The following is a 20,777-nucleotide window of genomic DNA, read 5'->3' as shown; positions in this document are numbered from 1 at the left end:
TGACTTGGACTTGCAGCCTCCAGAACTCTGGGATACACACGTCTGTTGTTGAAGCTGCCCAGTCTGTGATATTTTGCTTTGGCAGCCCAGGCAGCCTAAAACAGGCACCAGTGAATTCCAGAGCGAGAAGACTGCTGGTAAGATGGGTGAGAGTTTGGCTGCGTGGTGGGGGCCAAGTACAGTTGCCAGCGGGCTCAGCGGCAGCAGAGCCCCCGTCAAGAGCAGGTGCTTGCAGAGAGGAGTGCCTGGAACCACAGTCCTCCATCCCTGGCACTGCAGAAACCATGCAATCTCCCAAAGCCAGTCTCCTAATGTACAACTTGGGGGAGACACTCATACCGTCCCCCAGGGGCTGGGTGGCTGAGCACTGAGCACTCATTCCACTCTGTGGGAGACACATGGAAGAGTGAGTGGGGAGGGAACAGAGAGGTGAGTCCAGCCACTTCTTTCTTTAGTCATTTGATTGTGAAGAACCAGAGGAGGACATGGGTATGGGTTGAGAGAGAGAGAGAACTTTTTTGTCTTTGCTTTGTTTTGTAATGGGAGAGAACGGAGCAACCTGAAATGCTTACGTTCCGGTGGCGGCTGAGATGAGAAGGTGAAGTTACAGGAGCCAGGAAACCTTGACATCTGAAGCCCAGCTGAGAAGTTTAGGAAACAGGAGGAGGAGGAAGGGACCCTGTGGGAAGCTGTCGAGGTGAGGGGCTTCTTCCCTCCTCCGTCCACTCAGCTCGGCCATCTGAGCTTCCCGTTCACTAGTTCTGCTGTCCATGGAGGAGAACCAAAGCGGCATTCTGTCCTCTTCTAGAAACCCGACGGGTCAGATAAATGGAGCCCATCGCAAGATTCTTGGAAACTAACTTATTTATGTCTCTATGTGTTCTTTGTTCACAGAAATGTTGTAAATAACTAATTATCATCTGGACATGCACACGGTTAACCAGCATATTTCCTCATCTCCAGAGACACCCCTTCAGCTGACTTTCTATTTCCAGGGTTTTGCCAGGGATCACTACACCTGCACTCAATGAAACCTTTGATTCCCAAAGCAGGCACTCGGACTGTTTCCGCCAGGACGAGGAGGGCAGGTGGTGGCTGGTCCCTTTGGGAGTAGCAGAATATGTTTTTAGAGATGTATTTGCTCACAGTGAGCAGGGCACTGAGGGGGCAGCTGCCCTTGAGGAAAAGGGGGCTGCAGTAGGCACCCGGGATCTACTCCCAGTTATGCCAAGGGCAGCCCAGGACAGGTGGCCCAAACCTGCCTCTGGGTGACACGTGGGGATGCAGGGACAATAGTCAAAAATCCTGGTTTCCAACAGCAGGAGAAGGCAGGTGGAAGGAGAACGGGGCCTTTTCGGTAACCCCGGGACATTCTGGGGACATGAGAGAGTCTGAAATGAGACGCTGCTGATGGCCACGTACAATACACAAGCCAGCACTCCCGCTCCAGGGACGATTATTCTGCTATCGATTATTCTGCACCTGCAGGGGACACTGTTGTTTTCTTTGCTGTATTAGACATGCCTGCAGAGAAGATCTGCCTGTTTCAAAAGGGCCTGAAAGGCTCCAGAAGCTCTTTGTTGTCAACTCAAGTTAGAGCTAATAAGCTTCTCATCCCTCAGGTGGGATCATGTGGACAGGGTTGAGAACCACAAGGCACCCCAGCTCCCTGGGTCCTCCTTGCTTCTCCTCCTGTGAAACCCGTGTTCTCCTCCTTTCCCTGTTCTGAAGCTGCTGAGGTGCCAGGGCAGTCACAGGTGCATCAGGTTGTGTGGGAGAAAGCGGGGCAGGACCACGGCAGGCAGGGTTCCCTGGCCCATCCAGGCTCTTTCCCCTTCTGTTCCCTCCTTCCTGTCCCGTCTGTCTCCTTTTCCCAACACAAATCTCCTCTGCCAATCCATTCCATCTCTTCACGGCCCTCTCTCCCTCCACATTCCCCAAGTGCACGATCAAACAGAGCTAACCTCTGCCTTCTTAGCTCTCTTCTCCCCACTACCCTTGCTTGTATCCATGGCTCTTTGTCACGCTCTTTTCTGCAGAATCTTTTATTCCTGCTCTCCAATTCAGTGGACACGGGTTTCTGGTTCCTTTGCTTCCCTAACGCCCTGCCCTCGTCAACCTGGGCTCTTATATACTTAAAAAACTTTCAAGAAATGAATGCAGGGCAAGCAGAAGGAACATTTGGGGAGCGGAGAGAACAGAGGCTTTTTTTTTTTTTTTTTTTTTTTGAGACCGAGTCTCGCTCTGTCGCCCAGGCTGGAGTGCAGTGGCCGGATCTCAGCTCACTGCAAGCTCCGCCTCCCGGGTTTACGCCATTCTCCTGCCTCAGCCTCCGGAGTAGCTGGGACTACAGGCGCCCGCCACCTCGCCCGGCTAGTTTTTTGTATTTTTAGTAGAGACGGGGTTTCACCGTGTTAGCCAGGATGGTCTCGATCTCCTGACCTCGTGATCCGCCCGTCTCGGCCTCCCAAAGTGCTGGGATTACAGGCTTGAGCCACCGCGCCCGGCCCAGAGGCTGTTTCTAAATTTGGATCTGAAGTCGCACTGGGAAGGTGGCCGCCATAGGCACTGGGAAGGCTTCTATCAGCAGAAGGGACCCGCGCCTAAATTTTATGTTGACTTTTCGCTCCTTTTTGCCGCTCTCTCTTTCTTCTGCCTTCTTTTGATACCTGAGTACTTTCAGCTCCTCTCTGATGCTCCCTGCTCTGTCCCCTGCAGGCGTTTCCCACGGCTGCCTCTGTTCCTCTGCAGTGATTGCACCGGGAAAGTTCTCCCAATTCCTCTCTTCTTCACCCTGGATCCTCCTCGCCTTCCAGGCTTTCTTCTCTATCAGCCTTCCCTGACTCAAGCCCCTTGTCCTCTCACATCTTTGGACAACTAGAATTCACATGCATTTTTGGGACCATGGGCCTCAGCTCATGTTGAATGTGTTTCTAACCCTGACATCATCTGCACCACATGAAGACTCACAGGGCAGACTGATTCCCATGGACCCCTCAGGCTCTAGCGGCAGCCCTGGAGAGAGGAAGGCAGGCTGCAAAATGCCATTATAGAGTGGGTGAGGGGCAGTCTCAGGCCACGTCTTTGTTGGCATTACTAACAAGGGAACAACGTGCCATTCATCATTCACAAAGACATGGATGTATCACAGGAAAGGGAGTTCTGCCTGAGTGCACTGCCTCAAGACTTTTCTTAAGAAAGAAAAAAAATGTCAGTGGTCAAAGTTAGGGAGGTAGGGAGGAAATACACTAAGAGCAATGAATGAACAGTTTTAGTGTGTATGTGCATGTGTGTGTGCGTGTGTGTGTGTGTGTGTAAGGGGCAGGGAGAGGCAGATCGTCACACATACCCACTTGATTTTGGAGTCTTACTAACTGTTATTCACCGCGACATGCTATCCCCTCCGATGCGCAGGAAACTCTGCCTGGGAACCAAGGGCGCTGTGGATTTGGGAGATGTACTGTCTGATAATGGGGCTCATTCTGGGCAAAGTGCTCTCTCTCTCTCTCTCTCTCTTTTGTTTTGTGCTCTCTCTTTTAAAGATTTTGTTCCAGGGTGTGCACGGAGATTAGCCTACATTTGCCCCAAGTATCCCTAAGGTCACATGGATAACTTGCCCTCCTTACTTTGTTTCTGCCTTGCTCTTCTCCCATCGATGCATGTGACAGAGTTCCCACAGTTCAGAAACCGTCCAGAGGGAACGACATGTAAACACCTGTGAGGACATGGGTACCTGCCAGTCCATCTCCCTGCTCCCCATCTGCCTCTGCTCCTCTCTGTCACTCCTGCATTTTGGGCCCCCCATGGGGGTCAGCAGAGGACACAGCTGGCGTTTGACTCATGACAACTCTAACCCTAACGGAAGGTGCAAGCTTGCCAATGGCAGGCCCTTACCTGGCTTCTAAGAAAAACAATTAGTTAATTCAGGGTAGGGGGTAAGGTTAAAACTGATCATTGTAATATTTTGTAGTTTAAAAATTTGCTTGATTTCACTAATTCTTATTTCTAAGAAATCATTTAATCAGAGCTAGATACCTACCAAATCTGCTCATGAATTTTCATACTTGGATATTTCTTTGTTCCAAGAGTAAGAAAACATGAGATTTTTCTTTTCCTTTTCTTTTTTCTTTGAGATGGAGTTTCGTTCTTGTTGCTCCGGCTGTAGTGCAATGGCACAATCTCAGTTCACTGCAACCTCCGCCTCCTGGGTTCAAGTGATTCTCCTGGCTCAGCCTCCTGAGTAGCTGCGATTACAGGCACCCACCACCATGCCCGGTTAATTTTTGTATTTTTAGTAGAGATGGAGTTTCACCATGCTGACCAGGACGGTCTCAAACTGCTGACCTCAGGTGATCCGCCCACCTTGGCCTCCCAAAGTGCTGGGATTACAGGTGTGAGCCACCGCACCTGGCAGATTTTTTGTCTTTGTATAATTGGTTACCTCTGGCAGCTCTCATGGCAGCCAGAAAGAATTCAGAGCCTCTTGAATCTCTGCATGTGTGGCTCAGGTGGAGAGCTAGGTTATGGAGTGACACCTAGCCATTGTTATGCTCCTTCTACTTAGAAGAATGGCTACTTTTCCAGTTTATGATTTCTGAATTATACAGCAGATTGCAGTGCCATTGGGTGTTCCTCCTCCCCTTCATCTCTCACTTTTAGTGAGAAAGTACTTACTCCTTACTCCCTTTGTGCACACATATGCACACGTACCCTCATGGACAGGCACACACACTCAAGGGAAATCACACAAATCCAGACACTCTGGTGTCTGCTAAATTGGCACCACCGTCCTGTAGAGGCAAGTCACTGAGAGACCCAAGGCGGCTCCCAATTTGGAAACTGTTCAAGCAACTCACCACTTGCGCTCATTAATTTCTACAGATTCAAAAACTGTGGTTATGGACTTGGCCCGAAGCACAGTCACGGCAGGTGCCTCACCAAAGCCTGCCAAGCCCCAACAGCCGCTGCTCACTCTTGCATGCAGCCTGCCAGGGTGGTACCCAAGGCTCTCTCAACACTCAGGCTTTCATCTATCATAAACTCTCAAGACTAAAGCAACCTGATACAGTGGGAAAAAGAACATTAGAAAACGAAAACCTATTGTTTGCGAAAACTGCAAGATTCCCAGGCACTTGCTATGCTGGGTGCACAGAGAGTGTCGCCAGGCTCGGCAATGATGATGAGTTGCCTTACTGTGAAAAACACCAAGAGAGAAGCGGGAACACCATAAACTTTTTTTTTTTTTTTTTTTTGAGATGGAGTCTCGCTCTGTTGCCCGGCTGGAGTGCAGTGGTGCGATCTCGGCTCACTGCAAGTTCCGCTTCCTGGGTGCACACCATTCTCCTGCCTCAGCCTCCCGAGTAGCTGGGACTACAGGCGCCCGCCACCACACCTGGCTAATTTTTTGTATTTTTAGTAGAGACGGGGTTTCACTGTGGTCTCCATCTCCTGACCTTGTGATCCGCCTGCCTGGGCCTCCCAAAGTGCTGGGATTACAGGCGTGAGCCACCGTGCCCGGCCCACCATAAACTTTTGACAATGACATTCTGGAAAGTCTACTTGGCATCATAAAAACAATAATCTTAGTTGAGCAGACGACAAGCAAAAGCATGTCCTAACCTGTTTCTAGAAACAGTTTTCTAATTTTAACCCTGTGCTAAAATGGCAATGGGTGTGATATTACTGGTAATGCTCTGGCTGGTGTCTTAAGTTAACATTTTGTGAAATTATTTTCTCCATAGCAGTTGGAGCCCTAAATCACAAATAGAATTGGTCCTAACACACAACAATGATTAATCTGTACAGTTTTTCGTAGTTTTAAAATGCTGTAACCATGAAATAGAGATAATGATCCACACTAAAAGTCTCTAGGCCTTAACTGTTGTTCAGAAAACCTGAGTAACTGAGTCTATATTAATCGGTTTTGAGTCTCTGAAAATAATTGCCACTAATGAGCTCCCCCACGATAATGGCCAGCTACGTCGGAATTGAAGAACCAATCCTTCCAGAAGTACTTGAGTCATTCTCCTCTGGCTACATTATGATGATGGCCATTCCTACTGAAAGCAATCGAGTGTTCTCTGTCTCACACCTCACTCTGCAAACCCACTCTCTCTTCATTTACATTTCTTCACTTCTTTTCTTACCAATTACATGCATTTCACTGGTTCATGGAGAAGAGTCAGATCCCCTTGACAAGCTGGTGGGTGGTCTTCAGGACTTGTTATTACTACATGATCACTGCAGGAGGCCGAGCGACAGTGCTCTTCACAGACACCCCACACAGCTTTGGAGGACCCAACCCTTGACCTGCCCCTGGCTGTCTAAACTTCCATGGTGTCCCCTGAAACATCTGCCCTTTATCAGTCAGCTGCTCCTGCACCTGCAGTCTCTCCCAGAGTTTGTCCCCTTCCAGCTCCCGCCTGCACAGGCCTGGCTCTCAGAGGTCTCGGCTTTCTCTCTTCCATGCAGGTTTTTTCTAATCCCACCCTCCCATGTTCTAAACACTGCAAGATGGACAGGGGATCCTTCCCCATGACCCTCCCTGAATCTTTCCTCCTCCTCCCTCTGTGAGTCCCTGGGGTCTCTGAGGCTCTCTGCCCCCTCCTACAGCACCACTGAGTATCTTCCAGGTCATCCTCCCCCAACGCATGGCTTGTTCAAACCTGCCAGCCCTTGACCCCTCCTTCATCTTTTCACTTCTCCTATGAATCCCATCATCACAAGAACCTAGCTGCACTTACCTTCTGATATCCCCACTCTATCCTTTCACTGCCTTTGCACAAGTTACCCCACCACCTTGGACTTCTGACCCAACTCAATACTGCTAATCCAGCAATGCCACCATTTTCTACCTCTGGCTCCTCTTGGCTTCACTCTTCCCAGACCCGGTGTCTCTGAGACTTGTGGCAATCACCACTCCTCTGAAAATACCTGATCTCTCTCACTTGCCAAATTCCCAGCCCCAGGGGACACCCACCAGGGTCTCTGTGCAGGCCGTGGGCACTGAATACTCGTGGGAGACAGCGAGCAGCCTCCTTTCCCAAGAGCCCGGTATTTCCCAGGCATCCATCCACAGGGGCTGTGCCCAGCCTGCTGAGACCGCTCATGCATTCTGTCTCCAGACTACACTCCCTCAAACTCGCCCGCTCCTCCACCATCACTCTCAACAAAGGACCACATCTCAAAATTTGGGGGGAATAATACAAGAATGCATTGAAAGGAACCCCGTGATTCTTTCACTAGGCCTGGAAACAAAGCTACCTACATTTTCAGCTGTTTCCTCCCTTTCTACTACAAAAGGCACATGTGTTTTCCTGTTGGTCTGAATGTTCTGGGGGAGGGGAGAGGGCATCGTGAGTTCAAAGGCCTTGAATTTGGAAGGGACTCAGGAGGCCTGAGTTATACAGGAAGGTCACTGTGGTTGGGCAGAGTGTGGAGTGTGGAGTGTGGGGTCAGGTCCCGTGGCCTCGGGCCTCTGCAGGGAGTGAGCGTCCACCACTATTATGTAGCAGGGGACGAAGACAGAGATGCAACCTGATTTACCTGTCAAAAGATCACTGTGGCCACACTGTGCAGACCAGCGGGATGGGGGCACGGGAGAAGCAGAGAGACCAATTAGAAGGCGACTCACAGCGCGGTGTCCCTGTGCGGGGTGACGGTAGGGGAGGTGTTTCCTGTGCTTCTCAAGTCACAGACACAAACTGCCACTTATGACAACCCCTCCCGCTGCAGGCCGGCCCGGAATGCATGATCTCATTAGGACGTTCCCCTGCCTGGGGCTGTGTGCAAAAGCCTCTTTTTGTAGCCCTCCATGAGACAAATAAATATTTCACACGCTCTGCAAAAACTATACACGAAAGAATCGATCCTGAAACCTCAAAACCTGTAGATCTGCTGGAATGCTGCAGGTAAGTAATATCCTCCAACTCCCCCACTAGCCAGAACCACAGATACACACACACCACACACACCACATAAATGCACACACACCCACACACATACACACATCACACACATGCACACCACACACACACACCACACATACCACACACATACACACATCACACACACATACACGCACCACACACATACACCCCCCACACATACACACATCACACACACACATACACCCCCCACACACACACCACACACACACCACACATACACAACCACACCAACACACACACCACACCGAACACACACACCACACCACACACATACACACCACACACATACACCCCCCACACACATACACACACACGTACCACATACACACCACACAAATGCACACCACACACACCACACACATACACACACAGACACCACACACACCACACACAGACACCACACACACCACACACACACACATACATACCACACCACACACGCACCACACCACACGCGCACCACACACACACATACACACATCACACACATGCACACCACACACACACACCACACATACCACACATATACACACATCACACACACATACACGCACCACACACATACACCCCCCACACATACACACATCACACACACACATACACCCCCCCCACACACACCACACACACACCACACATACACAACCACACCAACACACACACCACACCGAACACACACACCACACCACACACATACACACCACACACATACACCCCCCACACACATACACACACACGTACCACATACCACACAAATGCACACCACACACACCACACACATGCACACCACACACACCACACACATACACACACAGACACCACACACACCACACACAGACACCACACACACCACACACACACACATACATACCACACCACACACGCACCACACCACACACGCACCACACACACACACCACACACACACCACACACACGCACACACGTGCACAGCATTACCTTAACAAAGTTTGCATTTTGTTGAGAAAAGAACCATTGTTTGGGCTACATTTTTTCTATGCCTAAGTTTGTGCTTTTACATTTAGCTCCACAGCCTGAGTGAAAATATAAATAAAAATTTTTAAAAAACAAGAAAATAATTGTTAGTTTTGAGCCTGTTCTGTGTTAAAACAATACAACAACAAAACAAAACACCCTAAAAATCTATAATTTCAAAAACAGATGGGAACGAACAACAACAGCCAGTGGCCTTCCACAACCAAAAGAATCTCTTTCCTCTGAGGCTGCTGGTCAGATTCACAACAGGAGGCAACAGTCTGCGAGAGACAGGAGCCCACACTGGCATTATCTTATGCTGCTTATACAGGCTTAGCCTTTAAATAGTTTCCCAAGAACGTGGATATATTATTTGATTTTCATAGTATTGTGAAGCTGCATGCATTGTGCTAAGAGCTATGCGAAAACACACATTTCAAAAATCATTGATGACCATTTTTGATAATCTCATGTTGTAAGAGTCACAGGCAAGTTGGCCTCATATCGGCTAAGAGTAACATGTCAGGCAGGGTGCTGACAAAACAATCTGGACCATTATTTATAAATTCGCTTGCAAAGGAAAGATGGTTGGGCTTGAGACACAGGAATTCATCCTGGGATAAAAGAGCTTGGAGTGATGCTGACGGGTGTGAGATGCACTTCTAGGCAGTGCAGGGGCAGTTTCTGGTCTCGGTGGGCGGTGGGCAGGCTGTTCATCCACCACCTTCTTGGAGGGAGAACCTGCTGAAGGTGAGACTTGCCTCCTGCTGCCGCAGCTGCTACTGGGCTGAGTAGAAAGGGTAGCAGGCCTCCGTAGAAATGGCACACACAGGCCCTGCTCTTCAGTTTGCCCTCTGAGGCCACTGCAGAGGGAGACAGTGAGCTCCCTGTGATTCTGATAGCAGCCCTGATACATGAGAATGTGCAAGGCCTTCATCCAGCAGAAAACACTTGGATCAACTGGTTCCCCGAGGTGGGCCCAGGAAAGGCTCTGTAGACAGTGCAGAATGAACCAGTCCAAGAGCACAAGAATCAAGAAAGACAATTCCCTTAGCCACTCCTGGACAAAGATTTCATCCTTTCTTGTAATGAAAAAGGGATGGCAGTAAACATCAGAACCATCTTATGACAACAGCTATATTTCTTGCAACATAGAAACTCATATACTCAGAATTGGCTGGGTGTGGTGGCTCACCCCTGTAATCCCAGCATTTTGGGAGGCCAAGGCAGGTGGATCAAATGAGGTAAGGAGTTTGAGACCAGCCTGACTAACATGGTGAGACCCCATCTGTACTAAAAATACAAAAATAAGCCGGGTGTGGTGGTGCGTGCCTATAATCCCAGCTACTTGGGAGGCTGAGGCAGGAGAATCACTTGAACCTGAAAGGCAGAGGTTGCAGTGAGCATTGCACCACTGCACTCCAGCTTGGGTGACAGAGTGAGACCCCGTCTCAAAAAAAAAAAAAAAATTAGCCATGCGTGGTGGTGGGTGCCTATAATCCCAGCTACTCAGAAGGCTGAGGTGGGAGAATCTCTTGAACCTGGGAGGGGGAGGTTGCAGTGAGTCGAGATCACGCCACTGCACTCCAGCCTGGGCAACAGAGTGAGACACCACCAAAAAAAAAAAAAAAGAAAAGAAAAAAACAAAAAAGAAACTCATATACTCAGAATTACCTGACTTGATTTGCAGCAGTTATAATTTAGTCCACAATATGGGTTCAATAATTTATAGCCCAATCCCTTCTATTACGTTTATAAAGTCTCAAGTTATTTTTAAAAATTAATTAACATATAGATAAAGGTAACTCGACCAGATGGCTGCATAGAAGATTCTGGAATGTAGTTGGGGTTCACCTCACCAAACGGGTTTGATCAGGATTATCCACGTCAGGGTGTTCTTCAAGCTTTATATGAACACAGTCCCTTAGAGAGCAAAATGGGCCCTATCAACTCACCACAATGGCAGGAAAAGAGTAGCAATGTATCAAATATGAAAACTGCTTCCAATTCCTGCCATGAAAAGCTCAGCAGCAAACCATCTTCTCTCAGGACTGAGCAGAAGCCATCTCTAAAGATGGAATTTTGGCCCTGTCAACACCCACGCCGTGAGCTTGGAAGCAGACCCCTCCCCAGGTGAGCTCTCAGATGCAACTGCAGCCTGGATGTCACCTTGACCACAGTCTTCTTTATAGAAGACCCTGAGTGCAAGGATCCTGCTAACTTGAGCCCAGATTTCTGACTGGCAGAAACTGGAATGATAGGTGTTGTCTGTCTTCGGCTGCTATGTTTTGGAATAATTTGCTATGCAGTGACAAGTAACTAAAATGGATCGGTTTATCTGTTTCAGTTATATGAACAATTTATAAACAGATCAGAGTATCAACCCATTTTACTGAGTGAATGACTGTGTGATTGGGATTTTAGGGAAAAAAATCTTAAAATCTGACCAGATTTTGGACAGAATTTCATTTGGACCAAAATGATGTTCCACTGGCAATGATACAATCATCTCAACTAACTCCTTTAAATATTGCAATGAAATTCTTCACAAATCTTCAGTGACTCTTTCTGAAATGATTCTTTAAGGAAGATATTTTTCTCTTAGCTCTTTGAAATTAATATTTTTAAATGATCTAAGATATTAATACTAGGCTATTTTGAGGCTCTCAATAATACAGAGGGTTGGCATAGTTAAGATGAGCTAATTTGTGTATGTTCAAGGATGCTAGCCAAGCTATACATTTAGTAATATTAAAATAGTTTAGTAGGAAAAAGTATTAATATTTTTAAATGATCTTAGATAATGCATTTTACATTCTTTTTCTCTCTCCCCAAAGAGATCTGGAAATGTTTCTTATTTGTCAAATACATCTCAATGTAAAAAAGCATGGCTGCTCTAATTAGATACATTTGTTTTAAGGCAATTTTTCTTTATTGGTATAGTTAATACAGTTTCAAATTAAAACTAAAAAATTGCTGTTTCTCCAATGTCTAACTTAGCTTCAAGAGAATATTCAGAAACTGCATACTGAGAAATGTTATGAAATTTTATGTGTAAAATAAAATAAAACTCATTTAGCAAATGTCTCTTTGGAGCAGGAATGATCTTTTGAGATAAAATAAGATGGTGTTAATAAGCACACATTGCAAACTATGATGCTGGTGTCACAGAAATACAAACACAATACTGTTTATTATTTTCCACATTCCAGATACACTACTTATAACCTATAGGTGTCTGAGGCTTGAAAAAATGGAAAACTGGGTTTGCTGTTTCTCGATTTTACTTGATAATTGATATTTGAAATATCTTTTTAAAGGCTACTTTTGAAGCGCTCAAAAAAATATAGGGTTGGCATATTAAGATAAGCTAACTTGTGTAGGTTCAAGGATGCTAGCCAAGCTATACATTTAGTAGTATTAGAAGAATGCAATAGGAAAAAATATGCTAATTAGCATGATCCCACATTTCTAGAATAAACATGGAACGTTATTAGGATATTTCACAACTGAGATATTTTCCTTTCATTACATATTTTGTGGATTTGATAGAATTTCAAGAACTTGGATTGTATCTTGGTATAGCGCTAAGGGGTTCAGAGAAAAGATACACCACAAATATATTTGCTCAGTACTAAATGTACACAGATGACCCTGTGCTGGGTTCTCTGCGGTGGGGACAGACAGGAGATAAAAAGACCTGTCCCTGTCTTTGAGTATCTGACAATATAAAAATGGACAAATAAAATTAGTCTATACCAAACAACTGGGAAATGATATAACATTGCAATTAGTCTCTGAATAAATGAGAAGAAGAGATACCCAATGCATATTCTAAAAATTAAACTTAAAAATCTTTCCTTCAACTCTTATTCTCAGGATGTTGCTGTACTATTTGTGTCTAAACTCCTTAATGATCTGGTCTTGTTTACTCCTTTCTCTTACCACCCATGCTGTGCTGGAAAGCTCTTACTCACTCCTACTTGAGCCACTGCCAAGGCAGCTGATTTCATGTAGGCATCCATCAACTCATTCCAGTGAAAATGGATAGAGCCTTAAATCTGGTCCTGGGTGTACACACGGAACTACTCTGTGCTCAAACACATATACCCTGGAAGTGTAGGGAGCTGACACCTATTGGGTCGCCCTTCACCACTGGGAAACAGAAGCCCAGGTTCTCCCAGGAAGACGGCTCCAAGATGCAGTGCATAAGACTCAGTGCATTGCTCAAGCAAACATAGCTGGTGAGCATCGGAATGAGCCCTTGAACCTATGATTATTTGACTTCCAAGTCCAGTATCTTTGGGCAGGCAACACAGAGAAGCAGAGGTTGAAGAGATTATAATTATCCTGATGAAATATTGAAATATAGGGTATTTTTTTTGTTTGTTTTTTTAGTGTAGTGGTAACCCAGTATATCAAAATTTTATTGCAAATGAAACATATACTGAAATAAATGAAAGATATCCAATAATTGGACAGTTGGTTTACACGAAAACATTTTTATGATAGTCTTTTTAATGAAAAGTTGAGTCGGTTCACATAAACAAGTTATACTAGCTGCCTCTGAGATACACACATAAGAATATGTTGAGCTTGAATCCAAATAACAAATTATAGTTTCCTTATAATTCCTTATAATTAGATTGGAATCACATGTTGTAATACCCACTCGGTAAGTGCTATGTAACCATCATGAGAATATCAGGAACTTCAAGAAACTTACCTGTTTAACTAGAGGTCTCAAATGTATTTGAATATGGAACCTTTAGTTGTTTCTAAGGAATACCAATGGATAATATAATATTATTAATTGATTATACTATTAATACAATACTAGCAATAATAATTACTGATACTAAATACTGATTAGGAAGTCCTGGTCTATTCCACTAATTCCAGAATCACAGACCTAGACTCTTCCTTTGAAACTCACCCCTCCCTTTTCTAATATTACTTACATCTTAGTTGATCTAGTTAGGAAGATCTTCCTAATATCTAACTCCAAATTCTCATGCTGAATCCCAACCTCTTTCCCTTATAATTTTTCCTCCAGAAGAGCAGAGAATACTTGCTTGAATAGTCATGTATACAGTGACTGCTCGGTACTGAAAACTATTAAGGATTACTTATTTTATTCAAGTTGAAAGTATCTGTTTCTATAGACTTTTTAACATTTTCGGTATTTTATCATTTTTATAGTTCTCTAAATACACTTCAAACTTTCTAGGTTTTCCTTCAGTTGAGAAAACAAACTGAAGAGTCTTACTCCAAACACTGACAAATACTGCCCAGTGAGAAAGGGTTATTTCAAGGTTCCTGTTTAGAGCCACTGCTCCACATGGTGAAGACTCATCTTTAGCAAAATGATCTTCATCAAAATGGTTTCTGGTTCAATGGGATCCCAGGGAACTCTTTCAAACAGAGCGTTGGGAAGCAGAAGAAAGTGGTGGAGAATTGTATCATGCACAGAACCACAGCACCACTGAGGACAGCATGCCTCTTCCAATCACATGGGGGTGGGAACCCCTCTGTCACATTCTGGAGAACAAATACCTCACTTTGTTTTGAGGCTTCTGGGAGCAGAATACTCATTACCGCCATCCCACCGTTGGGGTGCTCCAATGATTAAAAGATTCTCTAGGAAGATAACCTGAAATCAATTTGTCTTTCTAGGCTTTTCTCACTCAGGTGTTAGCTGTGCCTCCTGGGGCAACCCAGAACACATCCATGAAAGACTTTCAAATATCTGCTAACATTTTTCTTTTATACAGGTGTGGAGATTATATTTTTGGTGGTTTTCAAGGGTGATGAAGGAAGCTGAAATGGTCTATGATCCGTGCACATTGCACCCAGGTGCCTGAGGCTGAAAGAGGCAAGTTTAAGGCTGTGTCTAGGTAATGCAGAGTCCCAAGCTTTTTAGAATGTCAAGTTCACCTACTGGTCCCAATCAAAGAGATAAAGGTGCCCAATTGTTTCAAAGAATTTGGATGGAAAAAAATGAAAAACTTTATAGAATGGACGTTTAAAAATGGAAAAATGGAAGACTGAAACAGAGTCCAAAAAATCTACAGTTGGAAGAATAAAGTTGAAATCTCCAGTAATCTAGTCGTCCAATCAACTCCTAAAAGAAAGTTTAAGAATTCAGAATTGAACTTGCATCTTCATGCAAACCAATATCCCAGCTTTCCCAGTGGATATAAACCAAAAAGCTCAACTGTCTCATGCCGAGAAGATTCTCTCAAACTCACCACTGAGCCATTCTGACCTGAATTAAAATGCAGGAGTCATTATACCTCACAGAAGCATCAAGAAACTCCAATTCAAATGGTCTCAGACATGCTAGGGAGGCAGTAGTAGATTCTATATTTTATTTGACAAAGAGGAAAGTTCTTAAAACATACATTTCTACAGTTGCTTATCTCTTATAAACTGGACATCTTCTCCACTTATACAAATAAACTTTACCTTCCAGCTTATTTAAAATTAAAGAGCCAAAATGAAATTTGAAATACCAGCATGTTCAATGAAAAAACAAGAAGAAGGAGGAAGATCCTAGCTTAGGAAGTTTTATACTGCTACTAAAGCACAGTGAGATTTTCCAGAAAATTATGGTGAAATGTTATGGTGAAATGTTTAGCACTTCCTTATATATACAGGAAGTGCTAAAAATAGGCATTTATATAATGGAAGTGATAGCTTCAACTCTTCACTAGAACACTATGATGGCCAGGAGATAATTAACAAATTATTTCAGTTTAAGGAGTTGCTTTTTGTTCTTAGGATATTATTTCAGTTTAAGCAGTTGCTTTTTGTTCTTTTTGTTCTTAGGATAAAATCTATTATTTCATTGAGAAAGCAGCCAGAAAAATAATTGCACAAAAAGGCAAGATTCGTGTCTATGAAGAAACAAATTATTACCATCTTCCTCAGAAAAGTCTATTAAAAAGCCTCTAAACTATGTGACTTTTTTCCCCGACAAGCAGATTTTTATACCTTTCCTCTCTCCTAGGTGGCAGTATGATATGCAAAAGAGACTTCCAGGATGTACAACATATTTCTGGATTCAAAGATCACTAAGTATAGAAGAGTCAAGGAAATGTACTTAATGAGATATTAGCATAAAGAAACAATTCTTTTGTAGGCAGAAAAGGATAATACTCACTGGTTCCACATTGTATGAAAAAAGTGCATACTCTCTATCCGGAGATATTTCATATTTGATGGCTCTTAATGATTCCTAAAAGAAAAAATAGACAAAGAATTTTAAAGCGTTACATATAACAAGTCAGAATCTTGTAATAAAATTATATCTGCTGGTGCCATTTTCAAAATTAATTAGCTATTAAAATGGCTATATCCTTTCTTTGTTAGTTGAATAATATTTAGCTAATGGATGTTTTTTCACATTTTATTTGTTTTTTTTTTTTTTCAAATTTCAGCAAAACTTACTTATTGGACTTACTGAGATAAGCCAATATAAATAAGCATTAAAGGCTGGGCACGGTGGCTCAAGCCTGTAATCCCAGCACTTTGGGAGGCTGAGGTGGATGGATCACCTGAGGTCAGGAGTTCAAGACCAGGCTGGCCAACATGGTGAAACTCCATCTCTACTAAAAAAAAATACAAAATTAGCCAGGTGTGGTGGCGCATGCCTGTAGTCTCAGATACTTGGGAGGCTGAGGCATAAGAATCACTTGAACCCGGGAGGCAGAGGTTGCAGTGAGCCAAGATCGCGCCATTGCCCTCCAGCCTGGGCGACAAGAGCAAGACTCTATCTCCAAAAGGAAAAAAAAAGAAGTGACATCACATTACGCTCCTCTGCACCTTAGTTTTCTCATGCAACAATGCCTTAAGGAAATGAAGGAAATGACTGCAAGGACTTGGGTTCCTTTGATTGAGTAGTGATCTTTCAAGAATTCATAATATCGCATAGTGCACACCGTGGGATATACTTTAATCTAGTCACTCAATTCTCACCAAAGGTAGACAATGCATTCCTGTTATTTATAGCTTTGTTCTATAAAGTCATCACGAACACTAGTTCATGTGGAACTAGTGGATACTGAACCATTGCCTCTAGAAGAGACTCAATGTTAGGTTCCTTTGAACCTCTGGTCACAACATTTTAGTCACATGATCAATAGATAACCTTGTTTTATGTGTCTTTCTTTTTAAAGACACCTTATCGAATATATAGTGTTGATTCATAAACATTGGACTCATGGCCAGCAACACATGACTTATGCCTAAGCAAAGCTAATCTCGAAGACGCATTTTCTCCATAAGGCGCTCACAGCCTTCTTGCATTTAGTGACACTATACAGTACTTCAGCACTATGCCTGGGACCCGCTTTCAACAGTGAGATCACCAGCATAAAGCACAAACATGCAACAAAATGAGCACCAAATGGAACAACAGAAAAGGACAGTGGTTCATAGCATGAAAGTTGAAATGAAAAAGCAGAATAGTGCTTTGTTCTGCTGTAGCTGGGAATGCCAACATTGGACAACTCAAATCTTTTGCACTATGCCGGAGAACGATGGCAAAAGTGCTATGATTATCTCCTCGGGGCTCACAGATACATTTTATCACATGGGTGAATTTGGAAATATAGAAGCTGTGAATAATGAGAATAGATTATAAGCATTTCTAGTGAGCTCTTACTATAAACAGTGTTGTAATAAAGATCCCAATCTATGTCTTTGCTGATATATGTGTGGTTTTCACATTTTCATATAGAATAGATATCCATGGGTGGACAATTTACAAGTTTTAAAATTAAATAGATATTGCCAAACTGTTTTTCAAAAATGTTTTTGGAATGTGCACTCCCACCACAGATGTATGAATGCATGTTTTCTTCCCTTCTCTGGAAGCATAAGGTGTTTTTCCTTCAATTTTGACCCTCCCATAGATGTAAAGTGGAGCCTCATTGATAGTTTAGTTTCTATTTCACTGCTTGTGGATACATTTGATCCTTACTATCCATGTTTTAGACAATGTTGATTTTATCTTTAGAAAACTGTCTATCCACTTTCCCTTGAAAATACTCTCCATGCTTCCATTTTTCTCCTCCTATTCATTTTTAAACTCCTGCCTGTCATGCTCTTATCCCCACCACGTGACCACAATCTCAAGGTTATCAGAGACTCACTTTGCTAAGTGCCATAATTTCTCAGCTGTCATCTTACTTGACACAGCTGACCAGTCTCTCTACTCCTCAAAGCCCTGACTGTACCTGGCTTCCTGGACACTCATCACCTGCTTTTCTCCTACCTCCCTCACTGGTTCTTTTCATGCTATTTTGTGCTTCTCTTTGTTTTCCTGAGCTCTGAATATTGGAGTGCTCAAGGATTGATATTTGGATCTCCTCACTTCCTAGGTGGTGTTATCCAGACTCATGGTTGTAAAAACCATGCACCGTCTGGCTGAGGATTCCAACATTCATGTCTCCAGCCCAGACCACCTGAACCTGCACTGGACCTGGCCTTGAATTTCAGACTTGTCTGGCCAACTGCCTCCCTGACATCTCTACCTGAGTGTCACATGGATACCTCAAGTCAATGGGAATAGGCCGAGCCCTTGTACTCCACTCCCACCTGCTCAGCTCCTGTAACCTTTTTCCTCTTCTCAGATAGTGGCAACCCCATTAGCTTGGTTGTTAGGTCAAACTCTTGGCTATCTTTTTTCTTTCCCTCTGTTTTACACACCTTACATCTATGTGGTTGGAAAATACCATTGGTTTACCTTCAAAATAGGTTTGGAACCATTTCTTCTCTTTCCCACCACCATTACCCTTGTCTAAGGTGTGTGCATTCTTTCCTGAGGTACTGCAGTGGCCTTCTACCTACTTTCCCAGGTGGCCAGGGGCATCTCTCAAATATGCAAATCACATTGCTCCCCCGGGAAACCCTCCCACAGCTTCCCATCTCACCTGTGGGAAAAGCCAAGTCCTGACTGACCAGGCAGCCCTGCTGGACCCAGTTCCCTCTTAGTTCTCTGCGTCCATCTCCCAGTATTCTCCCCTCAGTCCCATCCCCTTCATTCCAGCCACGTCAGTCTCTGTCCATCCTAGAGCAAGCCAGGCACATGCCATTCTCAAGGCCTTTGTACTTCCTCTTTCTTCTGCCTGAAATGTTCTTGACCTTTAATTTCTTTTGGCTTTTTTTCTCAAGTCACCTTTTAAGTGAGGCCTTCCATGTCCTTCAATGGCTAATAAATCTAGATATTAGCAGCCTTGCCTCTAACTTTTTATAACCCTTTTCTCTGATTTATTTCTCTAGGTCTAATCATATTAATACATATTATGTATTTTTTAACTTATTTATATTAAATATTGTCTGCTTTCTTCATTAGAGTATAAACACCTTGAAAGGAAGATTGCTATAATTTTTAATTTCTCTCAGCAATGTTTTGTAGCTTTCAGCATACAGAGTTTGCCCATATTTTGTTAAATTTATTCCCAAGGATGTACTATAATTGATGCTTTGTACATATAAAATACATGTATATTTTAGTTTAAATATCCAATTGTTTATTGCTAATATGTAAAATTCATTTGGGTATCTTGACCTTATTTTCTGTGGCACTGATAAATGTAATTATTTGTTCTGGTAGATATTGTCTGTATATTTCTTAGAATTTTCTACAAAATCATATTTCCTGTGTATATAGGTTTTTCCTTTCTTTTCTATCTAGACACTTTTTATTTCTTTTGGTTGCCTATTGCACTCTAGAGAACTGCCAGTATAATGCTCAGTAGAAGTAGTGAGAGTGAAGAACCTTGCTGTTTTTCCTAAGCTTAAGGAGAAAGCCTTCATTCTTCTCCATTGAGTATATTTGCAGTATTTTTAATAGATACATTTTATCACATTGAAGATATTCCTGTCTATTTCTAGTTTGCTTGGAGTTTTTATAATGAATGTGTGTTTAATTTTCTCAAATGCTTTTTCTGCATCTGTGGAGATGATTATGTTATTCTGCTTTTTCAGTCCTAGTCTGTCAATATGGTAAATTACATTGCTTGATTTCAAAGGTTAAACCAACCTTGCATGCTGGGATAAGCTACCATGATGTGTTATCCCTTTTGATATATTGTTGGACTCAATTTGCTAGTATTTTGTTGAGGATTTTTGCATCTGTGTTCATGAGGGAAAGTCATCCATGGTGTTATTTTCTTTCCACTTCTTTGTTTGGTTTTCATTTCAGGGTAATACTGGCCTAAGAAATGGACTTGTGCAATATGTCTTCCTCCTCTTCTATTTGTCTAATAAGTTTGTGCAGAATTGGTACTATTTCTTACATAAATGTTTGGTAGAATTGATCAAGTAAATCAGTTTGGTCCTTGAGTTTTAAAATATGGGGCTTTTAAACTACGAATTCAATTTATTACACTAACATCCAGTAATTCAGGTTACTTATTTCTTCACTGGTGAACTGTAATACTTGGTGTCTTTCAAGGACTTTTCTGTTTCATTTATGTTGTCCAAATTATTAATGTGTTTGCTTGGTGTCTGATATTGTTCTTTTCCATCATCTTTGCTCTTGATTGATTTTATTGTTCTTTCTGAAAAACAAGCTGGTCATTTTTTCTAACATTTTTCTGTTTTCTATGTAGTTGGTTTCTGCTCTTTTATTACTTTTCTTCTGTGTGCTTGGCATTTTAAATCTTTTTTTTTCCTAGTTTTTTTTTTTAAGTGAAAGCTTAGATCTAATATGAACAGTTAAAGATATACACTTCCCATTAAGTACTGCTTAGTTGTATACCATACATTTTGATATTATGGCTTTTATTTTCATTCACTTAAAACACATTCAGTTTCTTCTTTGGCTG

The 20,777-nt window shown here is 43.2% G+C and overlaps 1 protein-coding gene across 5 annotated transcripts in view; it reads right to left on the bottom strand.

Annotated features, from left to right (window-relative positions):
- DPP6 (dipeptidyl peptidase like 6) overlaps nucleotides 1-20,777 on the bottom strand; it is an 853,145-nt gene that overhangs the window by 304,552 nt on the left and 527,816 nt on the right. For all 5 annotated transcript variants that reach the window (XM_015135214.3, XM_015135213.3, XM_077997785.1 and 2 more), the window contains exon 5: nucleotides 16,106-16,180. In XM_015135214.3, the coding sequence (XP_014990700.3) occupies nucleotides 16,106-16,180 (75 nt within the window). The remainder of the gene's footprint in view (nucleotides 1-16,105; nucleotides 16,181-20,777) is intronic.

This window comes from Macaca mulatta, chromosome 3 (genome assembly GCF_049350105.2).
Source record: "Macaca mulatta isolate MMU2019108-1 chromosome 3, T2T-MMU8v2.0, whole genome shotgun sequence".
Lineage (NCBI taxonomy): Eukaryota > Metazoa > Chordata > Mammalia > Primates > Cercopithecidae > Macaca > Macaca mulatta.
The sequence above is the reverse complement of the archived record's forward strand: the minus strand, read 5'-3'. Positions and strand labels throughout refer to the sequence as shown.